Source organism: Anomalospiza imberbis, chromosome 1, assembly GCF_031753505.1.
Source record: "Anomalospiza imberbis isolate Cuckoo-Finch-1a 21T00152 chromosome 1, ASM3175350v1, whole genome shotgun sequence".
NCBI classification, from domain to species: domain Eukaryota; kingdom Metazoa; phylum Chordata; class Aves; order Passeriformes; family Viduidae; genus Anomalospiza; species Anomalospiza imberbis.
Genome location: NC_089681.1, coordinates 110,325,131 through 110,347,249, shown reverse-complemented (window position 1 = coordinate 110,347,249; position 22,119 = coordinate 110,325,131). Strand labels below are relative to the sequence as shown.

At 44.5% G+C, this 22,119-nt stretch overlaps 1 protein-coding gene across 2 annotated transcripts in view; it reads right to left on the bottom strand.

Annotated features, from left to right (window-relative positions):
• LOC137483054 (actin nucleation-promoting factor WASL-like) overlaps window positions 1-21,814 on the bottom strand; it is a 64,684-nt gene extending 42,870 nt beyond the window's left edge. Inside the window, exons 1-3 of one of the 2 annotated variants that reach the window (XM_068205841.1) lie at window positions 20,964-21,814; window positions 18,964-19,022; window positions 11,729-16,205 (exon numbers count right to left, since the gene is read on the bottom strand). In XM_068205841.1, the coding sequence (XP_068061942.1) occupies window positions 16,084-16,205; window positions 18,964-19,022; window positions 20,964-21,406 (624 nt within the window). In that variant the 5' untranslated portion in view covers window positions 21,407-21,814 and the 3' untranslated portion in view covers window positions 11,729-16,083. Of the gene's footprint in view, window positions 1-11,728; window positions 16,206-18,963; window positions 19,023-20,963 lie in introns of those variants that run through there. The other variant, XM_068205850.1, reaches the window with a different exon arrangement.
• Window positions 21,815-22,119: the final 305 nt, after the last annotated feature.

Below are 22,119 nucleotides of genomic sequence, written 5' to 3'. Positions count from 1 at the left end.
GCTGAAGCCATTGTCTCATTGGCTTTGCCATTAACAAAGGTGGTCTTTTTCTTCTTCCTTGCCTCAGTAAAGATTACTGGTAACTAATCAAAAAACATTTCTCCAGAAATCTCTTCATTCTGAACAAGTTAGCAGAAATCCGTGGTTTTCTATTGACATAAATGCATATTGTCAGTGCAGGAACCCTACTGAGCAGCAGCAAGGCTCACTGTCCACACCCCTGACACCAGAGAAAAGGGACATGTCACGCTTGCCAGAAATATGTTGGTCTGTGAGCATTATGCCACAGTGACAATTGAAAAAGCCATGATCAACACTCTCCCTAAAAATAAGGCAATTCAAAAATGTCACTTCTGTTGTCACAGTTGATGTCACTTAAGTGTCACTTAGAGTTAATATTAGACTAATCGAGCCAATTATAGAGTACTTATAGTATTTAATAGCCTCTTGGATCTGACTTTTGATACAAAAATCTGCATATTCCTTGATGTTTTATGAATTTAAACCAGTTCAAAGCTCAACTCCAACAGAGCGAGGAGCGTGCAAGGTGTTGAGAAAAACCTCTCCACTGTTCAAGCAAAAAATGATGCGTCACTTTACCAGCCACAGTGGACTTTCAGCCGTGACTCAACATGAACAGCTCTCTCACCACATCCTGAGCCCTTCCAGCCCCTCTGCTAGGAGCCATGGGCTCAAGAAGGATTAGCTTCTGCTGCTTCATTTCAGAGGTAGCAAAGGCTCACGGACAAAGCGATGCAGATGGATGGAGATGCTCAGGCACAGAGACACCTCCCTCACCTCCCTCACTCAACAGGTGCCCCAGCTACTTGCTCAGCCACACAACCAGGACCACCTGGTAGCAGTCCCTGTCTATATTCCCACGCTGCAGTTCATCTATCCCTGGGGATGAGGCTTGCCTGGAAACCTGCACGCTGCTGCTCCAGAGTCAGAAGAGGTACTTCAACACTCCCACTCATCTGCTGAGGAAGCAGAACTGGGCAGAAATTTTTCTCTGACATCTATTTTCTCCTTTCTTTAGTACGGAGGCTAATGAAGAGTTTCATGAACACATAATTGTCATGCACAGCAGTTTAATCTCCCTACGCGGTGTTCGTGGTCTAAACACACAAAGAAGATACATTGATTCTCACGAAAATTAATTGTTGGGCCATAAAACAGGCAGGAGGGAGGGACAGCGATTTATTTCCTGAAGGAAGAAAACCATACCTTTGTGATAACAGGTGCCCTTGGGGGAAGGTCAGAGCAAAAGCAGCTAGTGTCAGGAAAGTGACTTTGCCTTTTAATAAAATGCAATTTCTTAAATGAAGACATGAAAGGCAAGTGGGTGCAAACTCACGTTTTCTGAATTACTTCAACCCCAAAAGGCAGCACTCCCCTTCCTGTTAGAGCACTGAGAGCAGAGGCTTTGGAAGGAATGGACACCAGAGGCTCTACCCAAAGCACTTTCTCCAACCCTTTCTCACACATACCCCAGTGCACATTTCTCCTGCAGAGGCAAAGGCTGTGCCCCCCAGCCAGCCTGGAGGTGCCTGGTCCCACTCCTTCAGGTCAGGCTGCTTGCAACACACCAATCATTTCCCAACTTTTTATGAGCAACAAACAGGGAAAATAGTGAGGAAAAATAGTGGAAAACTATTTTCACTGAGGAAAAATAGTGAAATAGGAGAAAGAAAATAATGAAATAGGAGAAAGAAATAAATAGGAGAAAGAAATAGTTAAATAGGAGAAAGAAAAAACTCACTACATTGGCAGGTTTTATTTTTAAAGGGGTGGGTGTTCCGAATATTTGCAGCAGTCCTCAGGGAGACAAATGGGCTGTCCATGGATAAAGTGGACAAGGGTGTACGATATGGACATTTATCATGTGCACATTTATAAGCTATGTGTGCTTTACAGCATAATTAATCAGTACTTGTCTCCTATTCTGTACACAAATGCAGCCTCCCATCTTCCCAGGCACATTTGATAACTGATTTACCTCCTTCTGCTATGCAAATAATCTTATCCTTATGGAACAACCTGGGTGAAGTAATTCAAATTCCCACGTGTGGAAACTCAAAAGGGACATTGGAAGCGCTGTCCTTGCACATCCTTGGTACCTGCACGTTGAATCCCTGCAGACTCCAAGGCGCATCCACTGCCGCTCTGCCACGTGTACATACAGAAATATATGTAAGACTGTGTATATCTGACTTGAGCAAAAGAGAAAGAAGGGGAAAATTGTATCCTCAGGGAATCATTGCTGCTCTTTAGCTCTCACCACCAATGCTGCCTCATTTTGAACCTCGTCCTGAGTCCTAGGAATAGAAAACCAGTCACAATCCAGAGAACAAGCAGCCCTCCTCTGAGGTCACTCAATTAGAAGTCAGGAGACACAAAACAAGCAATTACAAAAAATACAACAGACAAATTTGGGTTTTTTCCCCATGCAAAAAATCTCACTTGTATCATACACAGAAAAAAAAATATTCAGCGTGATGTAAGTGCCCTCTTTGTAATTATAACTCACCACATTTTCACGATTTCTTACTCTGTATTTACTATTCTGTTTTGCTGCTGCAGAGTTTCCTCTATTGCAATCAGTGTGGGTGTCTGGAGTGTGAGCTGTTAAGATTTCTGCTCCTCCCCTCACATCAATATGCTGGCAGTTATCATAAGCAGCTACAGTACAGATCCTGGTTAGATATTTGCAAGATCTCACACAAAAATATAAGAGCTGCTAGATGGAGGAATTCTTTTTCCCAGTAACTCAAAGTTTAAGGAACATGTACATACAATTTACTGGGAATAAATAAGCAAAAAAAAGGTGCAAATTCTTTGTGGGTTTATAAGCCTTATGTAAGCAAGACAATGTAGTGAAGCATCCACTGAAACACCATTCTTTAAAATTAATTTAGAGGAGAACTCACTGGACTTGGAAAAAGCAAAGAATATATGTTATGCAGAAGTGCTACACCCACGTAAAGTAAAGGAAAAAAATATCCCTCACATTTCGGATATATATCCATTCCCTTAACATGTAAATAAAAAGGAAAACCAAGATAAATTGAAAAGAAAGAGAGCTATATATTTGTATATACTGCTCTTTAAATCTCATATGCATATTCGTGTATGCAAAGTGCAAAGATCAACCCATGATCAACCTTGCTTTGTGGACAGTCACTTACAAAAGGTTAACTTCTCAAGAAATGAAGAGGGCTCAGACAAAAATAAAATTATATTTTTTCAGCAGAGGCCAAATCACAGCTTATCATGTAATGCAGTCCCATATTACCTTCTATTTTGTTCCCTTCTCGTGGATGCCTCACAAAGCACTTCCATTTTACACAAGGGCGCACCCGAAGTTCAGATAAAGAGGAATCCTGCAATTGTTCTTCTTTATTTAGAAGGCATGAAACACGCATCAACACAAGATTAAATTTCTATGTTCTTTGAGGAGCATTAAAGAGGAGCAATGCCAGCAGCTTATGTACTTTTTCACGTATTTTAACTGCAAAATACCAGCACACAAGCATTCCTCAAAGAACTTGTGTGAATTTTATCAATGGATCATTTCCAGCCCCTCCAACATTTCATCTCTGCCTTCAGCAACTAATGAGTTAAAGATGATAAATACCATTAACAAAGGAAAGAGGATCTTTCCTTTGTTTCCAAAGAATGCGGAAGCCTGAATTCTGGCGATGTATTTTTATATTCAGCGAAGTTCCCTAAGTGGACAATTTTGCTTCTAGCTTTGTTTATTATTCTACCTTAAAAAAAAAAAAGATGCTTTGATTATCCAGACAGCAATCATACTATAAAAGTAATTAAAATTTTTATTTCCTATTACTGATTGCATCTGTGTGTGTATTTTCCCCTTGTAGAAAAATAAGAGGAAAATGTACTCCAACACCTCAAAATCCATACCGTCTGATTTCATTTCATGGAGAAAGTCTTACCAGGGGAAAGGAGAATTATATATAAACCCAATCATAATCAGTCATTAAATATTAAGCCACCAAATATGCATCTGAACAGCATTTCAGATGTTAAATTTGCCACTGCTAATACAAAAAGGGCCTAAATAAACCACCCATGCCACAAACAAAAAAAAAAATGGTTTTAGGTTTGTTGGTTTTGTGTATAAATTATAAAACACAAGGCTTGGTCCTTATGCTGGTTAATGTTTAGGTCTTCAATTAATTCTGAAGGGATTGTTTCACAGAGTAAGGAGAAAAGGATTCACTGAGCACTAACAGCAGTCATAGCTTCACACACCAATTTCACAAAGAAAGGTCTCAATGATACAAATACTGCACACATTCATAACAGAATTTACTGAACAGACTATAAGTTAGCAAAATATCAATAAAAACCATTGACTCAAGTATCTGATTAAAAACACAGAGCATTTTATTGTTCTTTTGAACCTGTCAATTATGAGCCTTATTGACCTTTTCTGTAATAAGGGGGCAAATGTTCTGTGTTATTCAGCAAACAAAATTACCAGAAGTAACAGACAACAAATTTCCCCAAGAAAAATGGCTCTGTTTTTAAAAGTTATTTGCAAGTGGGCTCACATTTTAAAATTAAACCCATTTAACTAGTAAAATCTGCGCATTTACATTTGAAGTCTAAATGATATTAGCATTACACTGCAATTCTATCAGAAAGATTAGAAGAACAATCAATATATTTAAAAAAGAGACAACTATCTGTAAGTATAGACTGGACTAATAAAAGGGGAAAAAGCTAAAGTTTTACATAAAGTGCAATTTTGCTTGTAAATTGACTTCAAGTCTCACATACATTTAAAAATAATTTCATTTCTACCTCTTAGCTTTGGACACTATTAGAGAAAGAAAACACTTAAGGAACAAACATTGTAAATATTTATGCTTTTAAATTATGCCAGACAGTGAAGTTATTAGCATGTCCATTCACACCCCAGTTTAACTCGGCTCTGGTCGAAACCACGAGGTACTGTTCCAAGTGAGGCACCTGGCTGTCAGTGCACATACCCAAGGACAGGGTCTTGGTATGGAGGAGAGAAGAAAGCAATACAGCAAGGGGCTTTAAAGCGTGGGATAAATCAGAGGAAAATAGTATTTCAAGTTTTCACTGAATGTGGGGGAAGAGTAAGGTCCATCCATCCTACTCAGAAGGCTGCCTGCTGAAATCCCATGAACTGGCTTACGCAGCACTTCCAAAAACAACCTGCTCACACCTCTGCTCTTTCCTTCTGCCTGATGTACCCTTATCCTGCTGAAAAAACAGATACAACCTGATTCTCAGCTGAGGGGTTTACTGTAGTGTATACAGCAGACATCATGCTTCCCTATATAATATGATGTTCCTTGCAGTCAGATGCTGTTGGTCATTTGCATCTATAGTAACGGAAGAATAAAAAAGGCAGGGAAATAACTGCTCTGTCTTTTTCTTTCCAAGGAGTTACACTACCTTTCTGCACATTTCTAAACTTTCAACTGAAATAATGCAGAGGGTAGAAGCAGCTGAAAAGGATCTGGACCCGATACCAGGATTTTTCCCCCCCACTTGTCTGTGACAAGCTAGCAAAAGTGCATACCTCTACATTTAAATACAAATAGGAAGACTGCATTGCAAAGGAAGTGCACACAAGGACAGATGTTCACATCTCATACTGGACTGGAGGCAAACCTAAACCTTTATGATAGGAATACATCTGATATAGAACCAATTATAGAGACTTTTTGCCATACACTGTGACCACTAATATTTTATCACTACTTTTGCAGAGCAATCCGCAATTAAAGAGATAGCATAAAGAATGAAATATTTTTAAGTCCTTCTGGCATAACCCATCCCCTGAGTTAAATGCTGACAGCTAGAGAAAGAACACGCAGAGCTATCTATTCAGAGGCAGCACCGTGAATACATTCAATTAAAACTGCAAAGCATCATCTTTGGAAAAGGGGATACGGCAACTGCATTTCCCACCAGGAGCCAGACCTCGCCTCAAGTGATACACTACATGCTCTTGCAAGGTGGAAGATTTCATCCTTCCCGTGACAAAAAAAAAAAAAAAAATCTGCAGAGGAGGAAACACTTACCTTCATTTCTTTTTGGAGAAAAAAAAATAATAATAAAAAAACTATCAACAAAAGAGGCCGGCTCCAGCACCTTGAACAGCAAACGCATCTAGAAGACGCTGGCGCGAGCGAGCGGAGCCGTGAGGCGGCAGCGAGCGAGCGAGGCAGGGGCGACTGTGGCCGTGCCCCCTTTCCCGGCAGCAGGGATGACAATGCGCGAACACCCCCTCCACGGCACAGCAGGCAACTGTAGCCAGGAGACAGAGGTGCTTAAATTAGAAAACCGCTGCCAGAGGAAATAAACGGGAACCACAGCGACCCCCTCGACCCCAGCCGCTATCAAATCCGGGAAGATATAGTGCACATCTGTTTTACGAGGCCCCCAGGGAGCTCCAACTCCAGCTACTTACCCTGTCTGCATTATTAATAGATGTTAATGGCGCCATTATATCGAAAAGAAGCCTCTTCCTCTTTATATTATGGAAATTCCAAAATTCCAAGTTAGGTTTGTTTGTGTTTTTTTAATTTAAAAAAAAAAAAAAAAAAAAAAAAAAGAAGAAGCAAAAAGCCCTACACACCATGAGGCAGCAAAGAGCTTCTTGGTCCTGCAAACTGCAGAGCTGCACCCTCTTCCTTCACCCTGCCTTCCCCAGTCATCCTCAATATACTGATTTGGTAGACAAAATCGATTCAAAGCAGCAAACAACTGCAATAAAGCAAACAGGCAGACAAAGACTTCCTGCCACACGGCAACTCCTGAATACACAATTTTCTTTTTAATATGGTTCTGAAATTTTTCAGCTAGAGCACATACATTTATTCCCATGCAAATGGTGCAGTATAAAGAATAGCCTAATCCCACACCATTCCGATTTTTCTTACCAAAATACATAGTTTATTTCTTCAGCAGAAGTTATCTGTCACCTCAAAAAGTATTATTTAGACTGACTCGATGATAAAGTATCTTCTGTCAAGCTTTTGATTTAGTTGATGAATAAAGGAATGTGATCCTAAAGTATCCCTAGGCTGTGTTTTGTTAATGCCTGGATTTCCTCCGGGTCCATTCATCCTCAAGGTAGGTGTACTGCAGTCATGCACCAAAGTGTCAAAAGACCTTCCACAAAAGATATTGACCTATTTTAATCTGATCCATGTATAAATGCAATGGAGCTACCACTGGGAATAAAGTGAACCAAAGATGTATTTTTAACCCCTTTATAGCACCATATGCAGTAGGAACAAATGCACATCAATAACAAACATACCCTCAAAGACTGCATGAGAATGCAGTTTGCTTTAACTGGATCTCTTCCACTGATGTTAAGAGTCATGTGAAATGCTACTGCTGCTCAGAGAGCCAGGCACACCTCTGCACTTTAGCATTGCTATCAGATAATTTTGACCAGCTTAAAAAAAAAAAGAAAAAAAAGAAAAAAAAACCAAAAATCCAGAAATGCCAAAATAGTACGCTTCCCCAAGATAGCTTTTACTATGCCACACAAGATAACTATTTAAACTCAAATAAAAGAAAAAACCTCAACATCTCAAACTGCAGAGGAAAAGAAAAAGGCATCCTTAAGGATGGAAATACCCCAGCATTAATTGCACGATGAAATTTTTTGCGTACATGGGGGCAGGCTGGGGAGAGCGAACGTGTCAAGAATCACCTTCTTGTGCTGCAGATGCATGCTGCAGCTGTTTGCTGGCTTCCCACAAATGAATGAAAAGTGCCGCTAATTCTTCCAAGACAAATGTAACCGATTGGCTTTGTTGCCTGCTCGCCTCTGTGGCTTTTGAGACCACGCAAGTACGCTGCAGACGCAAAATCACAGGGTCTGGCTGTATTAACTGAATTACAGACAGCGCTGATGTGATCATCTTCATCTCTCTCTCGCGCTCTCTAATTATTTATCCAGATCAAGTCTGACTGCTGGAAAATTAGCTCTCTACAGGAGGTAACCGAGCTGAAAGGTTCTTTTTACCAAGAAATGATGGGCTGGCCTCTAGCAGTACATATGCCAGTGTGCAGTTGTAAGGAAATGTCACAAGATGTAAATCTGCAAGTAGATTTCTCAATCTCCCAGAAAAAGAAATAAGACATTTTTAGAAGATATATATATATATATATATTTCTTTTTATACAGACACAGAAAATAAGTAACCGCCCAAATTCCTGACCCCGAACTTAGAAGAATTTATTTAAAATGAAAAGAGAGAAGATGTATATTAGTCACATCTTCTTTTCATTGCTTTACACGGTCAGTCCCACTTGCCTGTGTATGAATAAGTTCATACAGTATTTCACTTGCCCAAGATTTTCACTTCTTGCCAGCAACTGCAATGAGACCAAGTTTTAGTTCCGATGCTTAGGGGGAGAAATGACAGCAGCATTTTAGTTACTGAATCAAGCCAACCCACAGCAGAATGAACAAAGCATAAAAAACCAGGATAATAGGGTTTTTTTTAAGCTCAAGGTACTGTTTTAGCCTGTAGCGATCTAAAAGCAACTGTGAATGTAATTTTTTTTTAGTTAGATAAATGGAAAATAAAAAGTGTTAAACCAGCGAGACAAACAAGGGTAGTTTAAAAGGAAAAGCTTTGAAATTATTTTCCAATTAGCGAGACTGTCATTACAAGTCAATTTGCTATACTGCATGCATATATGGACGTACACGTTTTTAATACACTTTAATGCACGCTTTGGTCCAATTCTAGTCACATGTAGGCCAGTATAAATTTTAGTGCTAGAGAGCTTTAACTTACCATTTGAAGCATTAAACACACAAAACGTGGACATTAAAACAGTGCAGCAGTATGAAACAAACATACTGATTTTGATAGCTACAACCTTCGAAACTTAATTGTTTGGAAAGCAAAAAACGAAGCAGATTCCAGGCTGAATCTCTCTGCTTGCTGCACTTGCAGCAGTTTCAGCACGTCAAGCCTCCCTCGATCTTTTAATTGCATTGGGTGTTATGCATGCCAGGGATGGGTGAGAATAGTTGTCAACCCACCTGACTGCAGAACAAAGAGCATTTTTTCTTCCAGCATTTGTTACTGATGCTTGAGCCACACCCTGCGTCCTTACCGAACACACTCTTTCTCACATTTTCCTGTTTCCTTCCCACAAAGAGAGACGATTTCTTCCCAATAATAAAATAAAAGCCATTCTCTAAAATTACTACCCTGGGTTTCACCATATTTTGAATCCCACGTGGGTTTACTTTTAAGCGACCAAGGAGGATTGCGGGTGCTGCTGCATTTTCCACAGTGTGGGGAGTCCCTGAGCTGGGATGCCTCAGCATCCCCACAGCCTGGCTCCCCTTGCTCTGCTTGGGATAGTGCTGGCAGAGGAGGGGCTTCACCCTGGTCACCCAGCCACAGGAGAGAGAGGGCATAGCCTCCAGAGCACTTGAGGGTGGGGAAAAAAAATCCCAACCAACCAACCAACCAACCAACCAACCAAAAAAACCCAAAACCTAATGCTACAACAAGAGGGAAACCCCTTGCCTGGCATCACTACCCACCAGCCCCAGGAACCTGCCCGTGAGGTTGAAATGCTCTGGGTGGCATTAACCTCTACTAGCTTTTTGCCAAACCATGTGCTCCCTGTCACACTCCGTCAAATCCTCCAACAGCTGGCAGTTATCAAGGTTGAACTCCTCCTGGTCTGGTTGATCCGCTGCTCTGCACAAAAACGCTTCTGCCCTTCATTTTTTTGCCTACATCCCCATTAGCACTGCAAATCACACACACTGGTCTCTTCAGTATCAGATACAAGAACAAAATCCCTTATAGGCTGGCTACACAAAACAAAAAAACCTATAATGTTTTTTGCAGATTTGTATAAACAGGTATATTCCTGACTGGATCTATTTATAAAATGACCAAGCAATGTAAAGAGAGATACAGACAATGCAAAAACTGGTACCCGCAAAGCAACTCACATCCCTTTTCCTGCCTCTCTGAGAAAAATCTCCTCCATCACCTCAATTATCTCTTCCAAAAAGTCTGGGGGTAATCAAACACCAAAGCTTCTAACACTGCTCCCCACCAACCATGAGGTGTAGCAACAACTTGGCTGTGGTTTTGGTGGCTCCATACGAGCAGTTAGGTCCTAAGCATCTTTAGAGTCAACAATGCAGCCCTGTCCCTCTGCATCTCCTGCGGCATCAAAGTTGCACTTTCTGACCTAATAAAAGTAGCAGGAATGGTGGCTTTCGCCAAGTTTCAGGGAAGGTGGAGTTAAGGAATGGTATGATTTAGTCTGGATTATCTTTGCAACCAGGAGTAGAGGGACTACTTATTTTTTTCTGTTTTCCTGACACGGCACATGCATCCAAAGTGCCTCCCAATCCTAGCCCAGTTGTCCAAACCAGCTTAACGAGCAATGCTATGGCCTCTGTGAGGTTTGGTGTAGGGCTTTTTTTTGTTTGTTTTAAAAAGAGCTTTTGTTCAGCTGTTCCTTGGTATTTGGTATGTTATCATCTACCAGCCATGCACCCCTGAAGGGAAGCCATGGTGCTCTTGGGCTGTGGCTACATTCTGCGTCAAACAGAAAACCGTTTGACGCAAAATCAAAGAAACCGTTGCCACTTGAACCTTCGAGATGCAGAAAAATAAAACTCTTTAAACTTTTGATCACATGACTGTTGAATAACCAGCAAAGACAGCTTTAAAAAAAAAAACTGAAACAATCTGTATATCCCTGGACACATTAGACTGCCAACTGCTGAATGTTCTCGTTACTATTTTGAAATAGCGTGTGGGTGGAGGTTCCTCCTAAAGCTTTCTACTGCTACTGCCACCATTGCTACTAATGGGGTAGGTGTTTCCAGAAATCCCTGCTCCTAAGAAGAAGCCTGAACTTGCATCTGTGCCTCTGCTGGGATGCACTGAAGAGAGGAGTGTCTTGCACCATCTGTTATTTGCATCACCGCTGCATGGGGATGCCAGCCTGTGACAGCACCCAGACCTGCTGCAGGCACAGTGGCAGCCAGGGAAGAACAAGATGAGCCATGAAGGGAAGTCACCAAGACTGGGATGACCACTAAGAGACAGGCATGCAGCAGAGTATGTGACACTGATATGACTGGGCAAGATCTGGCAATCTCCATGAAAAACCCCACTTTCCCCGAAAAAGCAGATTAGTGGCTTTTAAGGCACCTTGTTGGTGAAGACATCACAGTATGAGAGTATGGGAGGAAGGACTCTCACCCCAACTCCACAGGCTTGCTCCACTGTGAGTTGCCACACTGTTCACTCCAGCCTCACCAGGATTCAACACGCAGTGGACACACATGGCACAAAATCAGCAGCTTCTCTCCCCCTCCCCAGTGGCAGTGACCAGAGGTCCTTCCTGTATCTCTGGGGCAGACAGCAGCAGAACTTTCCCGGTGCACTCATCTGTGCAGCAGACTGCACCCTGCTAGGTACCCATTTGCACTCAGATGGAAGTGTCTGCTGAATTTTCACGGAACCTTCAACTTGTTTTCCTAACACTGCTGGATTATCTTTTAAACTGATCAACCCTGCTCAAGACTTAGGCAAATGGGTTTTACACAGTCACTGTTATGTTGCTGAAAGCATGTCTGAAGGAAAACCAAGAGGTTTCCAGAGTATTGACACTGCATGAATAGAAAACAAGTCCTAAAATAAAAAAAAGCAGTACAAAGCACAACAGCTCTCAATATAAACAGGTATGTGAACATTCAGCACCTTTCTTAGAGATGCTCATGTTGAACCTGGTCAGCTTATCCACTTTTTGGCATAGTAGTTGTACCTGCTGAGACCAAAAGAAAACCAGCAGATTTTAATGGGAGTAGAACTGAACTAGCAAGTAACAGCACTTGTTGGTTTTTGGATTACGAGTATGCTGATAATCCCATTACCATTCAACCTCTGCATCCCTCAAACAGGCTATTTGTTTCCCAGTTGGACACCAGTCTCCTGGCACATGGACAGCAAGAAGATGCTCCCAGGTTCCCTGTACCTGCATCCACAATCCCCGTGAGTCCCCTGCAGCACCTGGGTGACCCACCAATTCCCTTTTCTGACATATGCTGCATCTTCCCTCCCAGAGAACTCACCTCCCATTGGCTTTCCCTGGAAGGAATCCTAATCCTTCTGACCTTTCTGAATACAAGCCCTTCCGGTCTTTGTTTTCTTAAATAATCCCTATCTTCAGTTGTGGCCAGGCACACTTACTTTTTTCTACTTTCCATTCTTCACACAAATTTCAACCCTCTATGCAAGGCTGTAAAGTTGTTGCTGTAGGTCTTTGGGAGTCTTCACCTCTCTCCCAACCTCCTTTACTTCCTCTGAAATCACTTTCCTAGTTAAAAAAGCCTGCAAGCTGTTTCTTGACTATACTCAATCCTCCCATCACTTTGTCAGGAGCACTGGACTGTCTTTTACAGTCAGAGACAGTGATGATAAATGACAGCCTCCACAATCCAGCAAGTGCTGCTGTCCAGGGGCAAAAGTCACAGGCAGATGTGGAGCCTTCCCACTGAGAACACCACAGAGGGAAGAGAGCACATCACTCACAGCAGTAAATCCCATCCTCGCTCCAGCTGCTCGGCTCCAAGTAGTGTCAAAGCCCCCTTTGCAGGCTACAGAGCACACTGTGCTTCCGAGTCTTATTTTGCCAGCAGTCTTTGTTTTCACTTAAAACACAAAACAAGAAAAAAAGCATCTTCTGTTATCCAAAAGAAGACTGCATGCAACCCTGTACAATCCCTACTCCAGCAGCTCTGATATTGACAGCCAGCTGGATAATGCATTCAAGCACTCTGGGGATCAAACCCTTTATCCAGGAAATCTGTTCCTGTTTGCTAAAGGAGCCCCTGGTGAGTAGGTTTTGAGGAGTGGAGATTCAAACCATGCTTCCCACCTCACTACTAACCAAAGTGGGTTAAGAAGCAGGAGTGCCAGCCAGAAGAAGACAGCCCTTCTTCCCAAAGAATCACAAACTTCTTTACAGATATTAGACCTCACAGCATGCTTGGAAGATGTCAATAAACATAATTTCTACCACCTCACCCAAGTCTTCGCTTAAAAAGCAATGCTAGAGGGAAACTTATCTATGTATCTAAGGTCAGGCTTGGCATTTGTGACAGATTGAGCCATCTTAAGTCCCTGCACATCCAGCCTTCAATCCTAGAATTAGACACTAGGCAGTGCCTCTAACTTTTAAAGAAGAAGCATTGAAGGAAAAGAAAAAAAAATTACAGTCTAGCTGGAAACCCACTGGAAGACCTGAAGAGGTTGTACTTCTGAAATCAGCTGCAACACCATCCTCCCTTTTGGAAGCGAGCTTTTCCTTGCCAGTACCAGCTCCAAGCTCCTCAGGCTGTGCCCATCCTCAATGGCTCCCAGAACCAGTAACATACCAGACTGGGATGGGGAGAAAGAGGGGCATAATTCACACTAGGAGTGTGGGGTTTTGTCCAGTCTTCTGTCTGGTCTTTCCTTGGCTCCCTTGGACCTGCACATCAGCCAAGAGCAGAGATGTAAAACCACAGCCGCCAGTGTCTTCACCAATACCATATGTACCACAGCATGCCAAAGGTGTTTTCATTGGCTTCCAATGAACCTGAAGTCCTTAATGGTGACTTGCAAGCAGAGCTAGTGCCAAAGCACTGGTACCTGCTCTGGTACAGCAAGGCTGATGATCACCTGTAATACAGGTGGCATCAGTCACTGAGGGCTAGATTTTTCTTTCTTTAGGCTAGACTACCCTGTTCTGGTAAGCTGGCTAACTCTGAATTGGAAAGCAGGGGGTAAGACACTCTTTTCTGGTGCCTTTTGCAGACCCCCCTCTCTCGGGAGGACGCTGTGCCAGGGGAAGGGGACGCACAGCCATGATGTGGCCACCAGCAGGGAATGCCTCGGCTCAACTGCAGTCAATAGCACCATTCCCCTGGCAGTGCTTTTGGTCTCTGCCTTGCTAATATTTGTTTTAAGAGGTCTGATGAGTCAAGCTGCTCAGGATGAAAGTCCACAGCCTGCTGGCAATGTGAGTGAGAACACGGAGCCTGTGCTAACAGAAGATGCCAGGAGTGCAAGGTGCACCTCAGATGAGCTGATGGGACCATGAGCCAGCAGCGATGACTTGGGGCTTACTGCTGTAAGCCCAGCCAAGAAAAAAGAAGGCAGCCATTTTCCTGCAGTGTGCTCCAAAACGGTTTGTGGCATCGTTGCCTTGATAGTTAACCAAAATGATAATTTACAGTACTTTTTTCCCCAGTTGTAGTCTAAATCTAGACTAGATCTGTTTTCAGAAGCATTCTAATTTAGGCTTACAATTTAGTAAATCCTTAAAATTAGGGATTTCTTAATTGTCAGCCACCAAGACAAACATAGGTTTTCAGTAGGACCAAGAACAGCCTAAAACTCAGCCAAAGCTATCCATCCCAGGTGAGGTCCACGGGGGGAAGTGTGACCCATCAGAATGCCAGGGAACTTGAGTCCAGCTTTGCAACTTCCTGCACAAAAAAAGCCTGCATGTTCCTTCAGGACTTACATCCTTCATGTAAGTAAGACAGAGAAATGAAATCTATTCAGCAGGGAAAGCAGTCTTTCACAAAGAGAAAATCCACATTTTTTTCCTCATCTCTACCTTCCTTGCTCAGATTTGTCTCTTTTATGCGTCAAGAAAAAATAAATTCCAAATTTGTAAGAATTAACATCATATTGCTGCATTACAGAGGACCACAATCACTACAGAGGATGAACAGCACGAGTCCACAAGGGCAGCTGTGGCTTTATATCAGCTAAAGCGGTCACCATTTATTTTTCTTTATCTTGAAATTGATGGGTTTGCTTTTAAAGTTCAAAAGTATTAAAATGGGATCAGACCCTTCAGTGGAAATAAAACAACAAAATCCAAGTCTCTTGGTTTGTTTAGAAAGGCCAACCTTCTTCCAAAACACTCCTAATTTTAATTCATTTACATGCTAGACAAACAGTTAAAAAGAAAAAGGAGCAGACTCCCAGCCATTTTTCCACCCAGTAAGACCCACTGGGCAAACAAACTCATATTCATTATTTACCTTGGGGCAGGACCCCGACTCCTTAACCAGGTTAAGGGCCCCATTGTGTTAATCTTTACATTAGTCTACTGCAACGTGCCTCGTAATTAAACAAAGTAATGTCAATCCCTCTTTAGTAAGGGGGCTGGGACAAATGACACCAACCCCCTCCTCCCTATGCAGGCACTGTGGTATAATCTGCCACTTCCTATAAATGCTGCCATTCGTCTTTTCTTTAGATGCTTTGCAGGAGTATTTCCATATAAGCCTTATTATAATAAAAACGACAGTGTGACAAACAGCTTTGCAAATAGGTCTGCTGCTCCAACAAAGCACAGACACAACACGCTGATTTGCAGCAATACCCCGCAAAATTCAGAAGTGCTACTAGTTGATTTGAAATCCAGTAAATTTAGGTGGTTGCTTTATCTTCTTCATCACGATACCTATTTCCTTGACAAAGCTGAAGAAGAAGAACATGTGCTCAATGCCTGCAACTGTTCCCCCAATCCTTTCCTTCTCCTCCCCTCCAATTTACATTGATTACAGGTTTCAAAGTCTTAGAGATTCATTTTTAAGTTCTGTTTAAAATGCTGATTTTTACTTGTTTTCTTTTCATCCAGATAAATAATGCTCAGATGATAAATATGTACCATTTACCATTTATACTTTTTCATCTTATTGAATATTCTACAGCAAGCCTAAGAAAAATCAGTTCCTGGATAGCACTTACATTTCCCCTCTCTAGCCTATTCCCTGTTTTATCTATAACACAATACATGAGCCTGTGTGTGTTGTATTAACGCAGACACCCGTTACAACATTCAGACATTAAGTGAAGCAGAAAGGATCTGCATCTTAAAACGTTCACTGCTCATTAAAAAGTTTGTCTAATTTTATGATGACAGTTCAGCGCATACATTATTCTCTGCGAAACAGTGCCCCAGTGTTAAGACATCACCACATCAGTTTTCTATTCAGTCTTCACTGAGAGATGAGAAGCCACCATTTTCTTTTTGATACATGCAAATTAAATTGTTTGTCTCTACAGAAAGTGTAAACCACAGAGAATTCTGCATTTCAGTGGCGATACTGTCACCTAGCATTAAAAACAAGTATTAATTTGTAAATCAACCTCCTCAATCGTGTTCAAAGGAAGTAATTAAGCATTTAATGTACTAACAAACCAGCACAAATATTAGTTCTGTTTCCAAGGTATCTCACAACCATATAAAATTCCCCTCACGCTGATGATCTGCATCAGAACAGACTCTTCTACACCATTCTCAATAGATGCAGGCTTACCAGAGTCTTGCACAAGCTATACAATTTATACTGTTTCAAATTTAGCAACACATAAATAGCTGCTTACACATATCTGGGACTATTAGACTTGATTTTACATTCTAGAGCATTAAAAAACAGCAATGTCTTGCCAGTATCCTGCTTACGAAATGCTACAAATTCTTTAACAGTCATGCAGTATATTCAGCATTAAAAAAAAAAAGCTCAAAATAATTTCTCTAGCAAGAGCATTTAGGAATGCCTTACCTCATTAAAATAAAGTTTTAAACAATGTCTACATTTAACTTACATAATGCTCTGGGTTTGCTGTAATTATCTGGTAATTCCAACTATTCAGTAATACAGGAGTCTTAAAGCACAGCTTAGGAACAGGAAGATTTGTATTTTCCAGCAACCCTGTGAAACTCTGGTGAAGTGAGTTCATTGCACTGACAAGAAAAGAAACCTCAAAAACAGTCAGGCAAAGTAGTTTAGCACCTGTATACAGGGCTTTCTTTCGCTCGAGGCTTTAATAATTTCAACAGGCACAATTTCACAAATTATCCCTCAAACTCGGAATAGCCATGCTGCGATAAGAACCAAAGCTGCCAGAGTCGTGGCTCTCCAGTTATGCACAAAAATCCTGATATACTGGGTGGCGACTGAAAGATACATTCATTAACTTTGTTTTCTTGGTTTTAAAAAGGTCGAGTGGGATGCTGACTGCCAGTCAACCACTTTGTTTCAGGCATTTTTATTAGACAAAAGGCTTACAGTTAGCACTGCACTGTGCCCCACCCAGCTGGCTGAGAATTGTCATCTTCTCACTCCATTAGGCTGTAGGGCTGTATCACAATTTCCTAATTAAGCATTCCCTCGGATACATGTGTCTACCTTATAAACACACTCTGTTCTTTCCCTCCCCTCCTAAATAATCTTTTGGCAGGTCAGGCACGAGGAAAAAAAATAAAACAAAACAAAATAAACCCATGAATGAAACAATGAAGGAACAGGATAGTACTGACCTTTTCTTGTAATAACGTCTTGCATCTCTCCCTCCCTTGCTGGTTTCTTAAACTAGGAAACCACTTATTTAAAAATTAAGTACCAGAAGGAAAAAACCCAACCCTTCTTCAAAGCACCCACTCCTCCTCAAAACCAGGCAAGACTATATTGGCAATTTTTTATTCTAAATATATTTCAAGAATGAGGATTTTTCCATGCACACATCCTACATCAACCTCACCCTATTTGCGTATGACATATCAAATGCAATGGGTAAAAGAAGATGAAGTAAATAGTACTCTTTTCTCTCCTTGCACCATGCATATATATTGACACTACGCAAATGCACAGTATGTGAAAAGAATGTAAAAAACTTTATGCTTGTGAAATCCAGGGTATGAGATTTTCAATAAACACATGAATTTAACCATTCATAAAAACAATAAATTACAAGTTTATCATGAAAGAATGTCACATTTACTTAACCCCTGTTTATGTGATTTGAGGCAGCCATACCTTATCATGAAATACCAAGTACACACTGTGAGAGAATATTGAAGACACTGCTAGAGTACAGAAAACAATTTCTGTTTTCAAAACAATTCAAAGTAATAGAACATTCTCCCAGGTTTATGTACTCTCGGTTTAACTAAACCTCTCATCTAACATATTATGCTAATACAAGCAAAAATGGAGCATCTCTTAGCTTGATGGATTAAAGGGGAAATAGTCAGGTAGGACAGTTTTCATGAGAAGGCCCAATTCTTCCCTTCCTTCTATTTTTAAAATTGATCTTATGAGCACCTGTTATTTTTCCTCTCCACAGCATCTTTTAAAAACCGCTCTTACATAGCCAGCCAGCCATCATGTCTATACACAGTAGCAATAGTTTCAGAAATGTGGACTTCTTTTCAAGGTAAAATGTAGACATATTGTGAAGAAACCTTACTTCTTGAACTAATATTTCTCAGGACGTATTTGACAGAGTCCTATTAACCCACAATTACTTAACCTGTGGTGAAATGCGGCCAACTCTTCCCTTCTGAATGCGCATTTAATACGTTGATGTTTCATGCTGGTAATACAGTTTTCATTCTTATTGCATTAAAAATACTATTTCCACATTAAATAAGTTGAATTCGTTGCCATACCTTACTTTTGCTTTTCAGTTTTCATCTCTTCCTTGACTGTTGAGTAGTATTAATGGAATCCTTGGGGTTCCTACCTTCCAACATTTTAATGGTTCAAGCAAGACCATAACATTGTCACAAATTATTTGAAATACATCTCATTCTTTAACAGGGGATAAATGCTGATAATGCAAGCACTGGAAACACAGGTAAATTCTTTCCTAGTTACTTTTGTTTTTTTGGTATGAAAAGCAGAGCCTTTCAGATATTACCCATGATGCCCCAGAACCAAAAACATCTGCAATATGCTACGTTCCCCGTTTGTCGCAATCAACCCACCTATTTAAAGCAGGGGGAAGAGACCATTAATCTACTGAAATACACACACACACACACACAGACCCACCCAAAATTCATAGAAAGATCTCTTGTACTTACACGTTGCACTGAACCGCATGCAGGAAGGTAGCTGTGTCAGTGCCAGCCATATTGAAGACCTGCAAGACCCAGGTATTTGTGAAGATGTTATTTGATGGCTCTGTGACTTTCAGCCGTAAAATATCCCCCGCTTCCCTAGAGCCACCTACAATTTTGCTAATAATGTTCTAATTTTAAACGTGGTGTGTGAGACACAGGGTAAGGAGAAACGTTCTAGGTATTTTAACCTCTTGATGCTACAGCTGTAATGCAAGAATATTTAAGAAACACCTGAATTGCCCCTTCATGAGTAACTATTTATTTCCTGCTAAAGCAGAAAGGGGGTGGGGGGTGTGGGGGGAAGCAAGCCCTTGAGCCATGCAGTTCACACCTTTAGAGGTAACGACCCTGCTTGGTTAGGACAACCGGTAGGACACGAAAGGTGACATTTGGATCAAGGTCTCCTTCTCAAACACTTTTTTCCCTCTTCTCCCTCCAAGTAGGTCACTGCTCTGAGCTGATTTTGTGTAATTGGTCTAGTTTGTTAAAAAGCAAAAAGAACCCATCATGCAGCATATGCTACCAAGAGAGCTAGTGCCCTACTGCAGAGGGAGACAGCTTGCTAAAAGCCATTACTGCGAAAAGGGAGCATCACCCACTATGGCCATTTTAAACTTGCTTCAGGTTGTGGCAAAGTGGATTTCTCAAAACCACGTCAGTAGAAGCAGTACAGCAAAGGCGTTTCGTGGTGGCTCCCCGCTAATGACTGCACCGAGCCACAGCCTGGTCAGCAAACCACGACTGCACGAGGGCAGCCGAGCTCTCATCCCAAACACGCAGCGCTCAAGCTTTACCTTGGCATCCCCCCTCCCGGGTGACAGCGAGATGTGCTGGGTCGGTGCGGAAGCCTGATTGCTCATTCCCCTCGCGCAGTCCCTAGGAAGAGGTGGGTGCTCTGGGGTGCTCCCTTGCCCGGGGAACAGGCAGCACCGCTGTTCTGGAACCTTCCTGCGCATGCCAGCCCAGTGCCTGTATCCCAAAATCTGCCTGGCAAAAGCGCGCTCCTGGAAAGCGGCTGCTCTTCCCGACACACCAGCAATCAGAAGAGTGCTTTTTCATATGCTGTATTTCCCAACGAAAGCTTAAAGTAATTAATTGTGCTTTCGCTTGCTCCTTATGGGGTACGTAGTGGCTAGAATGTGACGCCCGTTAAGTTCGGAGGGATTTTAACTAAAAAACCCCACAAAGCCCAAAACCCAACTGAGACCGGAAACACACGCTCCGACAACCGAGGTACAGCAGTACCCTTTTCCCCGCAGCTGCTCTCAGGGACGCGTGTCCTGCAACCCCTAGTCGTACAGCCCCGACTGCACCGCGCCCGCGGCGGGCTCCGCATCGCCCCGCACCGCCCCGCAGCTGGCCGAGGCAGGGCCACGCGCGGCTCCTCCGCGCCAGCCCGCGCAGCGCTGCGGGAAGGGCAGGTCGCCAAGGCGAGCCCCCCACGCGAGCATCCTCACCGGGCGGCGGCGGCGCGGCAGCCCGGCCCCCGGGATCGGGGTTTTGTTAATGCTACTTCCCAGCTTAAGGAGTTCTAGAAACTTTCCGGGAAGCGCCCGGGGCGAGCCAGGACTGCGCCCGCGGGCTGCCGTAGTGCAGGTGCCCGGCCCCGGCCGAGAATCCGCCCGCACCGGCACCGTGACCCCGGGGCGGGCAGGACGAGACGCTCCGCTCCGCATCTCGGCGGGTCGGACCGCTGGGGGTCCGCGGGGCTGCACCCACGGGCGCGGCGGAGCCGCGGGGCTGTACCGCCGCCCCCCCGAAGTCCGCACCCCCGCCACCGCCCACGCCCCCGGCCCCCCAGTCCCGCAACAGGTACGACCCGGGCGAGCCCCCGCGGCCGCCGCCCCCCGGCACCTTCCCACGGCGCCGGCGGCGGCGGCGCCGCTCCCCCGCCCCCCACGGGGAGGGGAGGGGATGGGATGGGGGGGCCGGAGCCCCGCGCCCGCCGCCCGCGCACTCACCCCGCAGCAGCCCCGGCTCGGCACGGCTCGCCCACCTGCCGGGGCCCGGCCCGGCGCGGCAGCGGCAGCGGCGGCTCGCAGCCTCCCGTACTGCAGGAGGCAGGCAGGGGCGGGGGCGGCGGGGCCGTATATACCAGGCACCCCCGCCCCCGTTCGCGGGGAGGGGGGGACGGTCGGTGCGGGGGGGGCGGTGCGGTGAGCGCGCGCGCGCGGCGACGGCGACGATCAGGTGACGGGGCAGCCCCCGACACTGCGGAGCCGGGCGGGACCCGCCGGGCGGCGGCCGTGGGGGGCGGCGGGGGGAGCACCGCGCCACGCCGCGCCACGCCGCGGGCGGGACGTGCGGGGCTCTGGAATGCCGCGGGAAGGGGCCGGGGGCGGATCGGGAGCGGCTCCGTTCTGGAGCGCCGGGTCCCTGACACCCTTTCCCCATCCCCGTCCATCCCGACGCGCACCCGGCCGCCCGGGGACCCCGTGCAGCATCGGCTGGCCCGCGCCGTCGGAGGTGCCGCTCCCGCGGCGGCCCTGCCCTGCCCTGCCCTGCCTCTCCCCGGGGGTCGGTACCGATCGCTGGGTAGCGCCGCCGCAGTGAGTTCCCCGGTGGCGAAGGTCCCCGCGGCTCGGGCGAGCGGGGGGAACAGGAAACAGCGTGCCCAGGCCGTTCCGAAGTGGGCAGAGGGTTGTGCGGGGGGGCACGGCGGGAGGAGCCGCCTGTGTCCCCGCACCGCGCTCTCTGCGGGCGTGGGGACAGTGCCTGCGGTCCACGCCTATGCTGCGATGAGTTTCATTAAACACTGACCCCGGGGTTTTCTATTGAAAAAGCAGGATCGAGAGGGCTGCACGCTCTCATTGAAAGGTACTGTCAGCTTGCAGTAAGGGTGAGCTGACAGCTCGCTTTTACTGCGTGATGCTGGTGAACCTCCGCTTCTGAAGATGAGTGCTTGGTGCAGCCTTCTGCGGGGGAGCACCCGCCCTGCCAGGGTCCTTGTCTCCTGCCTGCTGCCCACGCCGAGTGCTGGAGAAGCAGCAGGCTTGGCTGGCACGTGACCCCCACTGCTTCCCACCTCTGAAATCTGGTGCCTGGGAACACTGAGTTAATGCAGGCTCCCGACCCCTCTGCTGGGCAACGGGGCTGCTGCTCTCCAATGTGGCATCT